This window comes from Thermobia domestica, chromosome 1 (assembly GCF_964235325.1).
Source record: "Thermobia domestica chromosome 1, izTheDome1.hap1.1, whole genome shotgun sequence".
Classification (NCBI taxonomy): Eukaryota; Metazoa; Arthropoda; class Insecta; order Zygentoma; family Lepismatidae; genus Thermobia; species Thermobia domestica.
Genome location: NC_137454.1, coordinates 157422834 through 157441554, shown reverse-complemented (window position 1 = coordinate 157441554; position 18721 = coordinate 157422834). Strand labels below are relative to the sequence as shown.

The following is an 18721-nucleotide window of genomic DNA, read 5'->3' as shown; positions in this document are numbered from 1 at the left end:
CGTTTATTTGTTCCAAAACTTATGTTTTTTTGAGAGAGGGTGGTGCAGCGTTATCCAGATTTCAATTCATCATGTCTGTGCTACATGTATATATATATTTGCACACTTCTTGGATATTGGCATTTGCTTTAGCTTGCCTAAGGTGACCCTTCTTACGACCACTTTTAACCATGTTGTAATATTCGGTAGAGTAACAACAGTGGGTTTCTCTAATCTTATCTTAATTATAAAAGATGTTTGTACAATTTGTACACGAGAATAAATAAGTATCTATAAGTTCTTTCCTCTATAATTTGAGCTCGAAGTTATGAGATTTGGTGGTTAAGAATGATCCAGCTTGTTTTAGCTGGGTCTAAAAGAACCTCTTGCCCGTTGCAGCTCAGAGGTAAGGTTAGAGGAGTCTCTCCCGCCTGCTACAGCTTGGATGCATAGGTATGATATGACCAGTTAACAAGTGATGTCTTCTGCCTCGAGGTGTCGTTTATATAGCCAGTCTTTGGAGGCGGAGCCTGTAGAGCAGTTGAAGGAGTCTTTGTGTTTCCTTATGTCTACTTCGTATCTCTTCGTATCCTTTTCGTGTTCCATTCGTGTGACCGTATCCGTCGACTGCTTGCTGGCACTTGTGCCGAAGTATGTGGTTTTATTTACTAATAGAGTCACACCAAATGCTCCATTATGAGGGCCATAATGCTCCAAATTAGTATTATCTACTAATTTTCAAAAAATAATGGAATATCGCTATACGCCTAAAGTTCTTCAATTAACGATGTTCAGTCAGTACCTACACCATCTTTACTTTTTAGATCAATGATTTACATAGAAAATTTGTTTCATGTTTTATGTAAAATTAATTGAAATTTTAATGATGTGATTATAATGATTTCTTCCTCAAGTCTACCATATTTAAATATCCCACGCTTTTTCAAACCAAAGTTTCAGTATATATAAACTTAATATTACTTACATTCGATTAGTAGATGTTAAAATTATATATATAACAAAATGATTTTCATGAAGTAAGGGACATTGAAGTAAATTTCAAAAGAAATGAGTAAGAGTAAACAATCAAAATTCCAGTTCATTCCAAAGAAACAGTAACAAACAAATATAATGCAAATATTCGACACCGCTAACACTAAGAGTACCAGTACTTTCTAAAATCATGATGTGTTGAAGTTAGGTCTTATCTGGGAGATGTTACTGCTACTACGGTAGAAGAATAAAGTCAATTCATGAACATTTCTGTATGTTTAATACGTGTGTTGCGTAAATTGTAATAGTATGATTCTAAAGGTTCTAGTTGGACATACTAATTTATATTTGATTGAGTGTTCTGATCATCGATTATAAATATCAACGTTTCTGGTCCACTTGATCCAATTAACAAAATAAGTTACCACTTGTCCTCACACAGCAGAGGCAAAACCGAAAATAAATCTCACAGGAAGATGATCTCACCTGCCATTAAGCAACCAATAAATAAATTTATATCTTACCTGCTCTTTTGTTTCATTACAAGTGATTTTTGTTCATGAGCCGTAGTCCAAGCTTGATGATAATGAACAATCTCTCGTGTGACGCTCAGACCTTGTTGATTGGATCCAATATTAGTTTCACTCTTCATTTCGATCACTACTACTGGTTTAGAAGTTCTCGTTTTCGGTTTTATTTTTCGGAACTTTTCTTTCGTATGACACTTATAACGAAATATCAATAATAGTATTCTCAACGTAAAATAATAGATAAACTCAATTAGAGAGAGCATGCTTCCACCTAAAAATAAGCCTGCTACCCCACCAAATGACACTGCAAACATAAAAATAGCATTAGAATTATTTAACACAGCTTAATTTTTTAAAAATTTTATTGCTATTAAAATTAGAATTGAAGCAATCTCGGGCATAATTAAGCAGAATACACTACATGGTTAAACTTCTTCGATGAAAACATAATATATGTTAGTGAAAAAGTTTCTTCAAAAGTTGATTAGTTTCTTCAAGCCTGAATGTACATATCTAAATTCGTTTTAACTAAAGTAACTTTGTATAGGTTTAATGATTGCACAAAAGCTATTTATTGCTTTATAATAATATGCTTACGTATATAAAGCATTGTTTATATTTTGTTTAACCATAAACTTGAAACTTGATATGTTGTTAGTGGAAATACGGAAATGTTTTAACTATAAACGTATAAAACCTGAGTAATTTTACGGTTTCTCAGTCGATACCATCACGTGAATACTGATTTGATAAATGTAACGTTATTAGTATCTATATCATCGTTATTTTCTATCATACTGATTTAAATGGCCAAATATAATTCTTAAAAGGAACAGAAATTATAATGATGTGATATTACTGGCTCTTCCTTTTAGCGTGGTTATATATCATTTGCTTGAGGCAAGAGGAAAATGTATCCATTAACTTTAATTTTAATGAAAGAGGTCATCAAAACCCATGAGTACGCCATACAAGCACAAAATCTTGTATTATGCACTTTATGCTATGAGGCAATCACTACTCTCATTGTCAACTTAAATTCTCAGTGTTTGAGTAAAAAAATACTAAATTTTACAAGAAAGCTTGGTGAATTGAACTCGAGTTAGTGACTTGATCTATATTACAGTTCAAGTGGCTAAACTAATAAATGGTATGTTATTTTCTTGTTTTGAGAAAGCTTCACTGCTTCAAGATCTTTAAATGAGACTGACTGACATTAGATAGCCTACCAAAAAAAGAACAAAAAAATGTACAAGATGCAGATAACATGCTAATTGAAATATCACCTGAACATGCGAATTAAAATATCTTTTTATCAGATTATTTTGCTTATCGTTTTTTACAGGTGTATTGGTCTTATTTTTGGAGAAATTACTATTACAAACAAACACAAATAGTGCCCATTAGGAAATAACACTTTCAGTGTACAAGGGAGCCAAGTCCATTTCTGATCATTTGCGACATATTTAATCTTTTAAGATCTCTATTTGAAGCTCCTTTCAGAGGTTAAGCGAATGGTGTACAAATATTGCAAATAACTCTTGTAACTATTTTTTTACATATTTCAGTTACAAGTTTTATGTATCTTTTTCTCAACGTTTTGGTAATTGGACTAGATTCACTCCCTAGTACCCTGAACGCCAAAATAACTTTAGTTAATCGCATCTAATTTAATTTCTCGTAATCAAAACAAAAGTGTTGTGTTTGTTACGGTAAATTAAATTAAATTACAATAATTCAACTTCTTACCTATCATTTCTAATTTCCCAAATACCACATCCCTTTTGTATCTAATTATGGGGAAAGATGACATGATGAATCCAATTGCCTTTGGATTACTTCCATATGCTCTGAAACGAAGTCAAATGAGTCAAGTCAAATGAGACTTTGAAAGCACAGTAGGCTTCCAAACTATGCAATACTAAAACCTTAAGTAATGCATATCCAGTTGGAATCGAAAGATAAAGTCAGTAATGGAAATTGTTCCTCGGACTCAGAATTAACGCAACAAGAAAAGTCACTTCTCGCTATCCGTACCGTTTAAGCTTTTTCTAGAGATTGATATTGAAAACAGAAGCAGTGGTACATTGGTAACACATCAAGTTTTAGCAGAGATATAAAAGAAAGTAGCATTTATTCTTGGGGCATTGATTCGATTTCAACCTGCTTCTTCTCGCTTTCTTTTGCTGTTTTATCCTGATATCTGTTGACAAAAAACTGGATGGACGGACACAGTCAGTATAGAATAGTTTGGAAGTTAATACAATATTAATACTAAAGTGAATAATGATGTAGTTATGAGCAGTAATGGAGAAGAAACAGTTTATTTGAAAATTTGAGCAAGGAACAAAATTTAAAAAGACCCAAAATGGAAAAACATAAACTGAATACAAGGAAAAGAACAGATAAATATATTATTAATTCTAATCAGAACTCTCAGCCAATCTTCCAACCGGGAAATTATTTTTGAAGTGGTGGCGAAGTCTAGTCATTCCTCAACTTTCTGCTGAAAATACTTGTTCCAGATCTTCGATTATGAATGATTGTTTTCAGTAAGCATGTAATACAAATTATTCAGACTATAGGAAGACCTTCAATAGCTATCACTTACAATAAACATCAGCAGATACAGAGATAGAGTCCTCTCTCATGAGGACATATCGAGCTGCTTTTAGGTTACTTGTGTAAAACTATTGACTACAACCGCTCGTTGCTAGAAAGTAGAACTCATTAGTAATATTTATTTCTCTTAAATATTAAACTAATTTATATAGAGTGTGAGCTTTTGAACTATCAATGAAGAAACTGCTTTGCGCTTGTAAAGAAAACATATAACAAAATATGAAGTAAATATAACATACAGGTATAGACACATTGAACAAATACACTTCTGCAGAGATGAAATAAATCTTACATAGAGACCAAATTTATTAAACCTTCTCTCTTTCCTCACAAAAAGTACAGGAAAGAGTAGAAAACAATTAAAAGATTTGTAAATATTGTGTTTTAATGTTTGACAGAAGATTTGTTTGTTTTTTTTTTTTTTTTTTACATATTATAACCTTTTAACCTTTTTAAACCTTCCTTCATGTTTTTTATTCTTTTGGAAGTCTACGACAGGATGAAGAAGGAAGTTATATCTTCCAAAAGAGCTACCTGTTGCATGGAGAAGAAATTTTTGGTATATATTTTCTCATTGATTTGTAAACACTATAACTTATATTTTATTATTATTATTATTATTATTATAAGATACAGGATAACTGTACAATCTTATATACATACAACAACTGAGACATCTTTCTTCTGATTGGCTACTGGCAGCAGCAAATCCCTTTCAAGTATATATAATTATTTACGTTAATTTTTAATGTAAAAAAAAAATCTATTTCATCACACACTTCTACACCTAGCACTCCATTTTCGACAACAAACACTATAACTTGAATATCAATCGAAAAAGTTTATTTTTATTTACACTTTCTATACATATAATATTAGGAATAAAAGCTCATTTTGCTCTTACTATAAGATTTACTGCGATTTCCACCCTAAAAATACTTTCACATAGTATTTATTTTGACTACAATCTCAATTGCACTACATTTGGAGAGTAGGAGAAAGGCACTAACAGCTGAATTTGGAAATTGTCCATTATGTGCCTACAATATCTTTTGAATTTATCCTATGTACAGTCATATCCAAAATGATTGTCGCATGTCTATAACTGTCTTCTTGTAAGAATATAATTTGATACTGATTTTGCAGGGTGCTTTTAATACTGATACTCTGTGTATAATCATGAAATGTATATTTGTGGTAAATTTCATAGGAAAAGAATTATATTTGGTCTAGGAATTAATTCGTGCGGGTGGACAAGAAATGGCGCAACGAACGGAGCGTCCCACAGTTCCGTGTATCCACACATGTGTTGCAAACCCCTGTCATTGCGTATCGTTCGTAGTATAGGGCAGTGGATTAAAGCGTCAACAACACCAGTTTGTAGTTAAGTGAACATGGCGCAATTTGTGCCTGATAAAGTGTTTTTGCGGGGTGTCCTGCTGCATTACTTTAACATGCAGAAAAGTGCGACTGAAAGTCATCGTATTTTGGTGGAAGTGTATGGTGACCATGCTCTAGCTGAGCGAACATGTCAGAAGTGGTTTGCACGGTTTAGAAGTGGTGATTTCGGCTTGGCAGATCAAGAGCGAGCTGGACAGCCAAAAAAATTTCAAGACGAAAAATTGACAGCATTGCTCGAGCAGGATTCGTGTCAAACGCAGGAACAACTTGCAGCAGCATTAGGCGTTGATCAAACAACAGTCTCCAAACGCTTGAAAGCCATGGGAATGATTCAAAAGATGTCACATTGGGTTCCACATGAATTGAAAGACAGAGACGTTGAAAGACGAAAAACCATTTCCGAATTGCTGCTTCAACGACAGAGCAGAAAGGGGTTTCTGCATCGAATTATTACGGGTGATGAGAAGTGGATCCATTACGACAACCCTAAACGAAAAAAGGCCTGGGTGAAACCAGGTGAACCAGGTCCATCACAACCAAAACGAGATATTCACTGTGCAAAGGTTATGCTGTGCATATGGTGGGATATGAAAGGTGTGGTGTACTATGAGCTGCTGCAACCGGGTGAAACTATGAATGGAGAACGTTATCGACGACAATTAATGCGTTTGAAGCAAGCTCTGGCCAGAACACGACCAGAATGGGAGAACAGACATGATAAACTTATTGTTCAACATGATAACGCTCGCCCACATGTCGCAAAACCGGTCAAAACCTATTTAGAAAATGTCGGATGGGAAGTTTTACCCCACCCGCCGTATTTACCAGACGTTGCTCCTTCGGACTACTACTTGTTCGATTGCATGAACAACGATTTGATTGGACAGCGGTTTACTTCTTCAGAAGATATCGAAACATGGGTCTCTGACTGGATCGCTTCCAAGGATGAGGACTTCTTTCGCTACGGAATCCGTACATTGCCTGACAGATGGGAGAAAGTGGTGGCTAGCGATGGACAATATTTTTCTTAAGGTATTTACGTATTTTGTGTTTGTACTACAGCTTCAATGTGTGCGTACCAACCGCACGAATTAATTCCTAGACCAAATAAATACGAAAATCAGAATGAGTAAAATAAAATGTTGCTAAATACAAAAGAGAGTTTTATTTTCATTTTAATGTTCTTACTTACCGCTCTTTTGATATGAAATTTTCCACATACATATCTTTGCCGATTATACACATACTAACATTATAAGAAATACCGGGCGAATCCGTTATCAAATTATATTTCTACAACATTTTTATGGACATGTGACATTAATTTTGGACATGAGTGTACATGCTTCGATATCTTGATTTTAGGCTATATTCTTCTACTCAAATAGATAATCACTATAAGATTTTGGCTTTATGATGGGTTTAGGCTAACATTAACGATGTTAACTCTTCAAAGGTATAATTACGCACTGACTCTAGCCGTGTGACTAGCAGCTAGATTGACCTGCTAGACTGTGTTCGTTAATTGAGTCAATCCGTGCAGATTAAGAGTATGGAATCCACTTCTCATGACTGAAGATTCTTACTTCCTTTACCGAATTTTTCATGTGTTTTGTGTGTATGTGTTGTGCGTATTTTCAAATATAACTTCAAAATACGCTAACGAATTTTGACGATTTCTTTATGTTTTGTTGGCAAGTGTATAGTTTCCTGGGGGTTTCGTATAATTTTATTAGGTATAGTAATTATATAAAATTATATAGACTAAGTCTTTCAGGTTAGACTATGAAGTTCATCAAGAGCTGACAGTGTTCATCCGTAATTGTATCAGTAATTACATATATAACTTCGAAACAGGTCAATCAATTTTATTGATTAATTCTGCTCTTATAGTAGTTTTCTTACATGGTGGTTTAGATCTGTTGATAGTCTTCCGAATTAAATATGAAACTGCTCAACGCCTGGTGGTATTAATACCGTAATTGTATGTAAGTTCACTTATAATTCACTAATACATAGACAGTTTTGAAAGAAAAAATGTTCAGTCATCTTCATTAGACTGGCCAATTTTATAAGAAGTTAATACCCTTCCTCTAGTTTAGGCAACTACCGAAAAGGGATATTTAAGTTAATGAAAACGTGCATTTAAAAACAAATTTAAAAGAAAAATAAGCGACCACAGAAAAGCACTACAAGCATAAACTAAACTAAAAGATTATTATGGAAATGTGAACCGACATCAGGAAAAGCACTAAAAAATAGAAAAAAAGACGCTAAAAATTAGAAATAATAATAAAGCGCTTAAAAGTAACTATTTATTACTATTTTTTGTATATATATATTTTTAGTCATGCCAAATCGAACAAGTTAATGTCTAATATAAAATTATTTCCAAGGTAATTTTTTGAGGCATTAATTAAGTTGGCTGGGCATTACTTCAAAACCTTTTTATAGATAATAGTAATGAATTGTTTTATGCTTTTAGGCACTCCATTATTATTGTTGTTATTTTTATTATTATTATTTGCTTTTTATATAGGAATGAGATTTCACGACTTGCCATTTCATTGAAAATATATCATGTCTCTAATTGCTGAAATCCTATCCCAGTTTCGGCGAAATAAAATATACTGGATATTTAGTACTGACTAGGCCCTCTTTGCAAAGTATTACTTAATAATAAATTCACGTTTTAAATTTTAAAATTATTATAACAAATGTTACCAATTATTGAAATGAATTTCCCATTTACGTGAATATCTTAATTATTATCAGGAATACAAATATAACAAACGGATTACTTAGAATGACTTAGACTGTCTTGTTTGAAAGTTCTTATCATGCAGAAAAAATACTTTATTCAAGACAAGAAAGAAAGTTGACGGCAGCAAATTTTAAAGTACAGGTATGTTACTTACTTCCCAGTAAATCCAAGGTGAGTTTCAAAGTGTTCTTCGTCGCAAGGTGTGACACATTTGCAATTTTGCACCATATGGACAGTCCTGTTTTTCCTTGAGTTTTCTACAAAATACGAAAGAACCATGTAACAAAAATTTGTAAGATAGTACTAAAAATATTCCACAAAGCAAATCACATATATGTAAGAGTGTCACGAACATGTATGAACTGCGTACAAATAAGCATAAAGCATTACCAAGTTAACTTTTCCAGCAACGAAACTAACTTGATTCTAAGATAACAATCACGTATAAGGTTCTAAACTTAATGACATTTTAAAGATAAAGTAGAAAATCAAAATCAGTTGTTAGCATAATTAATAGTGGATGCTAAAAGGTGTGCCTTACGATATCGATAAATTTCCCTTATTCTCCCATTTGAAATTTCACGAACAGATCAATCGACAGTACTGTGTTATCTTAATATTGTTTTATTTCTATAACATTAAACTGCTTTAAATTCTGAAGACTGATTAAAGCGCCTCATTACATGCACAATGGAGATCTTGGTAAATGCTATGTAATGTTTTACTTGCGTCGGAGACACTGAAACGATCAGATGGTTCAATATCCGTTTTCTGAGATCAAACTATATGAAATGTAGACCTACAGGTTTACGTACTATGTGAACCACGAAAGTGAATTCCATTGAGATTCGAAACATACGAGCTGTTTTCTGTGTATATAATACACCCAACGTTTCAAGTTATACACTAATTTAGTTCGAGCTTTCTACAATAGTAATAGTACACTATAGTAATCTAATTGGCTTCTACTAAAAGAAAATAATAATGACGCATTTACCTAATTTCTCTGAGAAACATATTAATCCTTCAAGATCACATTCTATGTATTTTCCTGAAAAAAATATTAGAAAGTATTATATTTAAGAGGAAAAAGAATCAGCTGTCCCTAAACATGTAATTAAACAATTTTTACTTTAATATTGGTATAAGCACTTCATGGGGATTTTTCTGAAAAGCGTGAAAGTCAAGGAACCAGAAGCATCGGAAGAGTTATGTAGCATCTTGAAATGTTACTTGTGTAGTATTGGAAAATAAATTATACAAGAAATTATATTTAGATTTAAGTTAAATGAAACTGCCACATGCCTTTGGATACAGTGTAGAATTTAAATTGTGTTATGGAAATAATTGGTTTTCTTACTCTCTGTGATTTATAGTTAATTGGAAAGCATATGGAATGTAAACATCAGTTTATGAAAAAAGCGCCAATTGTAATTTAAAGTGAGAGCTTTGAAAGTGAGTCGCTTTGAAAGTTTGTAACCACATTACATCTGTGTAATTTCAGTTATCCTTTTCGATGAAAGAAAGTTTGTAGACCAAACCTATAAACATTGGCTACTCATCAAGAAAAGGCACAATGTGTATTGTGGTTTATTGAAACAAAATCCGATACATAGACTGCAACCATCCATTCGAAGACAGCACAGAATACCTATGATGATGATGATTTCATAACAACCACCACGAAGAATATCTTAAGTAACAATAGAGTTGTTACTAGACATACTAGAGTTATCTTGGAATATTGTTACTATGTAGTTGACATTTTATTAACATCGACATTTTGAAGATATTACAAATAACTTGTGATAATACATTTATTCTTCGAAATTGAAACACTTGGATCTTCACTCCTTCCATCGGTAGGAAATACCAAAAATGCTCAAGAGTCATCATTACTCATTTTTATTGAACGTAATGTAAGACAAATAGGAAAATAACATGCATCATGTTATTCACAGGTTATATATCAACTATATCCTATAATGTAGTGTGCTCTGCTAAATTCTAATGCACTTTAATATTATAAATATTAATGTGAAAGTATGTAAGACCAGATATGATATTTTAAAATACTACGATGACGATAAGACACAGAAAAAAGAAAAGATTGTCACGACTGAAAACCGGAACAAACTGTAACGACGGGACTACTTCAAACTGGGACGTACATGAAACCATAAAATTCTGTTACCCAAAATAATGTATAATGACTGTGAATAAAAATAAAATACAATGAAGAAAGTTAACATTTAGTAGCTGTTGTTTTCATAGATGCAGTTAAGACACAACAATAGCACAAAGTACAAAATTTACATAAAATTAAATTTGTGCTTGAGTGAAAAATTAATATACAGGGTGTAACGTTAGTACATGGCCAAAAGTGACTAGGTGATTGCGGACATTCAAATAAGTAAAAATGTTCCTATAAACATGGGTTTGATGTCGCTTCGTTTCCGAGATGCAGGGTGTTCAAATGTCGAGTCCCAATAATGGGTCAGTACGGGAAAGTGAATGGAAATGCTCAATATTACAGTAATAATATAACCAAGTGAAAATATGCCTGTGTAGATACATTTACACTAACATAGAGAATGAAACTAATCAACATTTGAAGTTATTGGGTTCTCAGTGTTGCCAACCGGGTACAAAGTGTTATGTTTTCAAATAGCACTAGACGCCCACACGTTAGCATATGGTCGCTAACATCAAAACTTTCATAAACATAGGTCCAATTTCGCTTCGTTTTCGAACGCCAAGACGTCCGAGTGTAAAGTCAATAAAGGACAGACAATAGGAAACAACGGTTCAAGGATCACAACTGTTGCATTAATTTGAACTCTCATGTGTTATTGTGTCGTTACAAATGAATGCACATGAGAATAACTTACGTATGAAGCCACAAAGTAATTAAATGTTAAAATTCACAAAGTAATGTTATTGGGTGAGAATGTTGCCCACTTCGTATAAAGGCCAGAGTGTATTTGTCAGGTTACCAATACTGACAACCCAATAACCTCAAATCTTGATTAGTTTCATTATCTATGTTAGTGTAGAATATTTTTGCGCAGGCATTATTCCATTTGGTTGTCTTATTCCTGTAATATTGAACATTTCCATTCACTTTCCCATACTGAGCCATTGGAGGGACTCGACATTTGAACACCTGTATCTCTGAAACGAAGCGACATCGGACCCATGTTTATAGGCACTTTTTTACTTATTTGGATGTCCGCAATCACCTCGTCATTTTGGCCATGCATTAACGTTACACTATATATATACAGTGGCATATTTACGATTTTATTTCGAGAGGGCCTATGCAGAACACGTGAATAAGCACTTATATTTTTCCTTAGAATTGGTAAGAAGGATTATTGTTGTACATGGAATTTCGAGGGCGAGGGGCTTGAGTCCCCTAAATACGCCACCGTATATATATATACTTGCAATGAAGTACACTTCATAATAAAAGAAAATAACAATTTTGTTTTTAAATCATGTATGTTATTTTCTTTATCCATGACTGAAGAATATAAATGTGATTAAAAGGTATTTTTCAGTTTAACGTCTCACAATTACACCTGTTAAGCTAAAGGAGACTGATGATTAAGGCAAATGAATGATGACGGAAGAATCAGTGGAATGTTAATGTAGGACGAAACGGGGTACCCCGAGAAAACCCATAGATACCATGTTGTCCACCACAAACTTACTTTGCCGTGGATCGAACCAGAGACCTTATGTAACAGACGTAAACACTACCCTTGAGCCTCCGTGCCCCCCTACAACATAATTGTACGTACAGTCAAATTGTCGATTTCTCCAAAAATGATAGATACATCCGAAAATTTTAGAAGTATAATATTTTCACATGAACATTTTGTCTTAATTATTCTTCATCACTGAGTTTTTTAAAACTTTGAAGTCACTCTCATTAAATGATAATTGTGTCAATTTCCCGCTTTTAATATTTGCTATTTTCATGGATAAAAGAAAATCCTATTTATGAAAGTCAAACTCGTCTGTACGTCATGTTAAATTTTGACAATAATAAATAATCACTCGAATAGATGTCACTACTTGCGACATCGCTTGATTGCCTGAAGCTAATAGAGTGTCGCTAGCGTGCAGCAATATGCCAATTTAACACTACTGTTACAATTTAGCTGCAATTTAAAAACTGTGTTCATCAATTTAATTATCGCAAAATTTATAATGATGGTGCTAAAATGAACAGGCTTTGATCTTTATTATTTAAACAAGGACCATAACCATATTTGTATTTGAGTAATAATATTTGTGTATCTTCCTGTTACTTGATGGATAATGTAAAATAAACAATAATTGTAGATACGCAGTTAGATCTTCAATTAAGCACGCTGCACGATTTTAAGGTATAGTGTATATCAGTCCGAATGCTTAGAGGCAATAATTAATGTTAAGTATGCATACATTGATTAAATTTCTGGTGTAAAAGAATTTCATGAAAATATTTTACATAATGGTTGATGAAAGAAATAATCTAACATTATATATGATTCAAAATCTAGTTTTCAAATGTCGTTGAACTTAATAGTGCTAAAACATATGCAGAAAACATTATAATAGTAGATTAAAAAAGATTTTAAAAAATCTATACTCACCTGTGAACTGGAAAATTTGAGGAACACATCCACAGATTTCAAAAATTTCCTTGTACTTGCATTCCATCTGACAGGCAACAGGAGTATATAAAGGACTTATGTTAAGTGCAACTTCATCCGAAAATAAACATTTTCTCTGACTAAGAGAAAGTTCCTTTATCGCTGGTGTACTGACTGATGCAACAAGTAGCAAGTCGTAGATGTAGGAATCAATACCATTCTTCAGTATGTATATTATGAAGTTCTGCATTATTTGAATCAAATCATGTGGAGAAGTTACAAAAATCTGGAGGAAAAAAATGTCATGTTTGTATAAGTTTATAGAATATTCATATATGTGAGTTTATACATGTATATGTAGTACTGTACATAAGTATGGAGTCAATGTTGCATTTACAAATCTCTTCAATTTTTTTCTCATATATAATAACTTATTTTATTAAAATTAATTTAATTCATAAGTTTCCATAACGTAACGTTATCTTCCTCAGATATAACATATAACCTTAGTTTATTGTTATATGTTATACATTTAAAATTGATAGCAAATATTTGAAGAATACATATATACATATATATACATACACATTTTTTCAGATGATAGCAATATATTTCTTAATTTTCATTTTGGTATATGAATTAAGATCTCTCTCGGCTCAACTTCCATCTGGTAGAACCATTCTCGGTAAAGCGTTCTGTACAGTACTGTCCTTTATCAGTACATCGTTTAACTGTGAAAGACATGACGGAAAAAGACAGAAGGTGAATAAGAAAAAGAAAAAAGATAAAACGGTGGTGCTTAGAAAAGGAAGAGCGAAAAATAATATGAAAAAACAGCATAGTTCTGCATAGTTATAAAAGGAAAACTTCTTCTAATAATTTGACAGGAGGTAATGTATTTAAAATGGAAGCCACACTGCCTCGCTGAACTGCTATGCTGATACATTGTTTCAGAAAATTAGTAGCCGGTTTGTCCCAATAATGTGTGCCATACGTTGGCCTACTTCTTTGATGAAATTTAGACCTTCGAGGCCCCAAGTGCCACTCGATTCAATGACCACGGTCACGAACATGTACCTATCGAGTAGTTCTTTATATTTTCTTCTTTTCTCACATTCTCTGCGGGCTGCAATAGCTCTTTCTCGTGATGACGAAAGAGTAAGGTTGGATGACGCGAAAATGTCACATCAGGTGAAATGCCAGAGATGAAACTTTCCCCTCTTCTATGGTACCAGCGTCATGCCATTTGGTCTTTTGCCGTCAGATCTGTTACATCCCGGAGGTTCACGAACAGATGGAACTATCTCCGATGTGAGTGCTATTCAGATAATGTCATTCACGTTCAAATGTCTCACGTATATTCTGGAACTACTTATGCAAGAGAGACTGTGTAGCCCTTTCTGGTTGACTGATGTACCACATTTAAAGCAGTTGTGTTTTCGCATGTGTCTACCCCTAGGCGAAGTGGAACTGCAATATGAAAACTTTCATTTGAAAGGTGTAGTCCTAGATTGTGTGAAGGTAAAGCCTGTAGCCAAGCACCTGAAATTGGAGATGGGGAGGCGAGAAGTCTGGTCTTGTCCTCTTGACTTTCTGCTTCTTGTAGTATCACTGATTGATGCAATTTGATGATCGGGTTGTCTCAAACTGATTGTGAACTTCTGTTCGTTGTTTCAGGAGGACTTAAACCAACTAGGTGAGAGCAGCCAGATATGCAGTCTTGGACATTCAATTCTATGTGAGGCTCATTTTCTTGATTGAAGATTATCTCAATGGTATGCCGGGATCTATAGGACGACGTTAAATATGCAGAATACGCCAAATCTATAGCCCTACAAACACCAAGACCTCCAGAATCAAATGGAAGGGAAGCCTGTATCCGTTATTATTTAGGTTACAGTTGAGTAATGATTCTTGTCCACTTTTCAGAACAATGTCAAACTTCTCTAGCAAATCGACTTCACGCCAAGAAGGAGAACAGCGTAAAAAATTTGATTGATTTGATTAATCTTGGCATGGATAAGGACGCACGAAGAATGTAAGAAGCTGAATGTGCTGAGACTAGGGTCGGACGTGACAAGGAAAAAACTAACTTTCTAGTTTTCTCGGCTAACAAGTTATGTGTTCCCTCAGGTGAAAGGGCTGCATCAAGAAGAAAGGCTGAACAGGTTGTGGTAAGTTGTATTCTCGGTGCTGAATTTTAAAATTGTGAATATCACACTTCCATTTGATCTTGCGAAATTCCTAAAAATCTGGTACTATGATTGTGAAGGAACTTTGAGGACTAGAATTGGGAATACTAACAGATCCATCCATGCGTCTAGTTCGTTTGTGTTTACAATACGACGGATAACATCATATATAAATTTCATGAAGTTGAATTCCCGCTGTTGATTTTTTAAATTGTGAATATCACACTTCCACTTGATCTTGCGAAATTCCTAAAAATCCTACTCCACATTTGATGAAATTTCAGTGTAATCCAATGTCTGCTGCCATTGTTCGAATATTGTGAAGCTCCTTGATAACTGTGCCAGGATCTCCTGCTATAGTACCATCATCTAAGTACCAGATATTTAATTCTGTGCTTAATCTAGGCACTATGGACTGAATTGTAATGGCGAACAAAGCGGGACCTAAAAGATTGCCTTGTTGTACTCCACGTTGCCAAAGTATCACCTAGGAATAGGTTACTTGGGTGGACACAACATTGATAGACACAGTGATAAATTGATGGAAAATTATCTTTCATTGTGAGTAGCATTACAACTCGGTTCAGTTCATTGAAAGCATTACGAAAGCTTTTTGTTGTGCATGAGGAGTAGAAAAGTAAATGCGAGATGCATGTGCTGTTGCTTCGGCTCTATTGGGGACGCATAATCCCAATTGATGAGGATAAAGTTAAGTTACGATGGATTCTTTAATTCTGAAACATATAACTTTTGCTGATATCCTTCTCCAAATGTTGCCCACAGCGATTGGTCTAATTCCACCACTCTTCTTATTGGGTGCAATAAGTGATGCTCCAAAATAGGTTGGTCTTATTTCGTGAGGTACGTTACCTGAAAGAATTAAATGAAGTAATTCTAGAATCACTGTACTTAATCTTTCCTTTGAATCTGATTCGTGTTGTAAGAGTAAATCCTTAAGAATCGAATGACGGAGACCATCGATACCTCCTGCTGATCCGGATGGGAAGGATTTTATTGCATATTCTTATTCAGTACCTGTTACTCTTGGTATATTAGGCTGATCTGGTAATGCAAAAGTGTCTGAATGTGAAGGTGCTTCTCCTTAAGTGCTTCTAAAACAAAGGCATTAGGTGTGGCGATAATTTCTTCAAAAATTAATAATCTGACTGCACCTTTTATGTCTCCATTATTGAATTGGTTTTCGACTCTTTTGGCGTGAAAGGATGTTAAATGTTGAGGTTTGCAAACGAATCTCGGTGGGAATCATTCCATTTCGAAGGCTCTTTGCTATCCATTCATGCGTCTAGTTCGTTTGTGTTTACAATACGAAGAATAACATCGTAGAGAAAGTAGCTACAGATGACCGAGCACCTCTTGGGACTCTTCTTAATAAAGGTACAAATGATTTTAATTTGACTATTAGATTGCAAAAGTCGGAAATTTGCTTTTTTTGTTCTGATTGTCATATTCAATTCCATTTGATGAGGAAGCATTGTAATTCAGAGATTGCTTCTCTTTTGGTATGGAAAGATTATTATTCTTGTGGGCGGTTTGATGACTTTTCCTAATGTGGATGGCAAGCCCTCTGTGATTAGCCAGACGTCTTTCACAATGAGGGTAGGATACATGTTTTCCATCGTAAGAAAAGATAACTGATTCTTCGTTGTTAATAAGTGACACGCTTCCGATGTCAGAAATGGTTTCGTCAAGATTGAGGCCCTCGTGGCAGGAAATAGCATTGGAGATTAAAAGATTTACGTCATCATAACTGGAGTCAAGCCTCCGCCACTGCACAAAGGCGGCTCTGGATTGTTATTTCCGCGTAATGATGACTTCATCCGCCATTGTTGGTAAAAATAAATAATTTTGATCAAACAATAGAAATTTTTAAATTGGTGTTTAAATAATAATTTAACGAATTGAGAGAAAATGTATCACTGAATCAAATTTAAATCATAAAATCACCTTAATATCGAGCGATATCGTTTGGGAACAAGCACTCCTCCGGAAGCACCTTGCCCACACACAAACACAGATACAATTTACAAACGCGAAAGATATCACCTAATCAAACGAAAATTGCGGAATAAACACTATATGCACATTCAATATTTGGACTAAAGAAGAACGTGCTCAAGCACTAGATAAATAGAATATTGGACTCTATGGTTCAGAGACTTGGACACTGTGGAATTTATTTAGCGAAAAAATATTTAAAGATCTTCGAAATGTGGTGTTGGAGGAAGGCGAAGAAGGCAAAATGGAAGGAGAGAGTAACAAACGAATATATATATTTTTTTTAAGAATAAGAGAGAGGAGAACGCTTTTAACCAACATCCTTCGTCGGAAGATCAATTGGACTGGACACAGCTTGCGAAGTAATTGAATTCTCCATATCGCAATAGAAGGAAAAATGAAAAGAAAGTGAGGAGTAAGAAGAAAAAGAACACGATTGATGATTTGAAAAACAGAAGAAAATATTGTGCGTTGAAAGAGGAGGCTGAAAATTGAGAAACGTGGAAGAAACATTTCCAAGTCCGAACGTAAGACAAAAAAAAGTCAATTAGTCCTACGATCTGCCAACAGGCAGAATACTTAATAATAATAATTATTATTATTAACCGTGATTTAAGTACGGAGAAAAGAAAACACATATGCTATGATAGAAATTGTTCCATTATCAGTTTATTAAGATATGATTTCGTGCACATGAGTATTATCATTCGTCAAGCTCACGTTATCACCAATTTTAATACCTGCAAGTATGCAATAACACATAACATAATTTAATATCAAAGAAAAGTGGTTGGTAACATTTGTAATGCAAGTTCTAATTCTAATATCATTTGATAACTGTGATCTAAGCAAGAGAAACTTCATACAAACAAAATATGCTAAACCTAAGGTTGCAGAGATACAGAAATCCGAAGTACTTTTAAAACTAACATTAGGGTAAAGAATTTGTCAACTAATTACCGAAGAGCAGGTGGAGCATAATACCTTTAGTGGCATCTCACTTTTACTATTCAACAGCAGATTCTGTAGTTCAGAAGAATGTTACGATTGTTTTCACAAAATATGGACATGTGTACGAGTCCAAATAAGTGTGGCTAATTCTTAAAGAACAAAAGCGAAAATAGCGTATTTAAGATGGCAGTTGGTTCCACTTGTGTGATTATGTAAATATAATCTACGACGGTGTAAATAGAAAGTATTGAAATTGTATGTTTAACATCACAGGTTCTACCCTTAAGGTTCAGGATTTGAGTGAATGTTGAAAGTGAATGATTACGGAAACATCTATGAAATAGGAAAATAAGAGGAAAGACGGTAAATAAAGTGAGGTGAAGACGAGATATTAAGATTTTTGTGAGAGCAAGTTCGGGTTGAATGGAAATTAGCATTTTTAAAGGAAACTCCCATTGTCTCGTTTTCTGACTTTTCGTTAAATGGATACAATTTCTAACACGTTAAGGTCATTCCATTGTACACTATGTCTTTCAAGATTAAATAAAAACTTGAGGATTCTTAAACCTCATTGTACCCTTAATGATAAGGAAAAAGTACATTAAACAATGTATGTGTAAACATTAT

General features: G+C 33.9%; 1 protein-coding gene across 1 annotated transcript in view; it reads right to left on the bottom strand.

The window, feature by feature from the left end:
• Nucleotides 1–447: 447 nt before the first annotated feature.
• Nucleotides 448–18721, bottom strand: part of LOC145668725 (uncharacterized) — a 56305-nt gene continuing 38031 nt past the window's right edge. Inside the window, exons 7-11 of the mRNA XM_081736884.1 lie at nucleotides 12936–13221; nucleotides 9287–9340; nucleotides 8444–8546; nucleotides 3252–3352; nucleotides 448–710 (exon numbers count right to left, since the gene is read on the bottom strand). Of these exons, the coding sequence (XP_081593010.1) occupies nucleotides 448–710; nucleotides 3252–3352; nucleotides 8444–8546; nucleotides 9287–9340; nucleotides 12936–13221 (807 nt within the window). The remainder of the gene's footprint in view (nucleotides 711–3251; nucleotides 3353–8443; nucleotides 8547–9286; nucleotides 9341–12935; nucleotides 13222–18721) is intronic.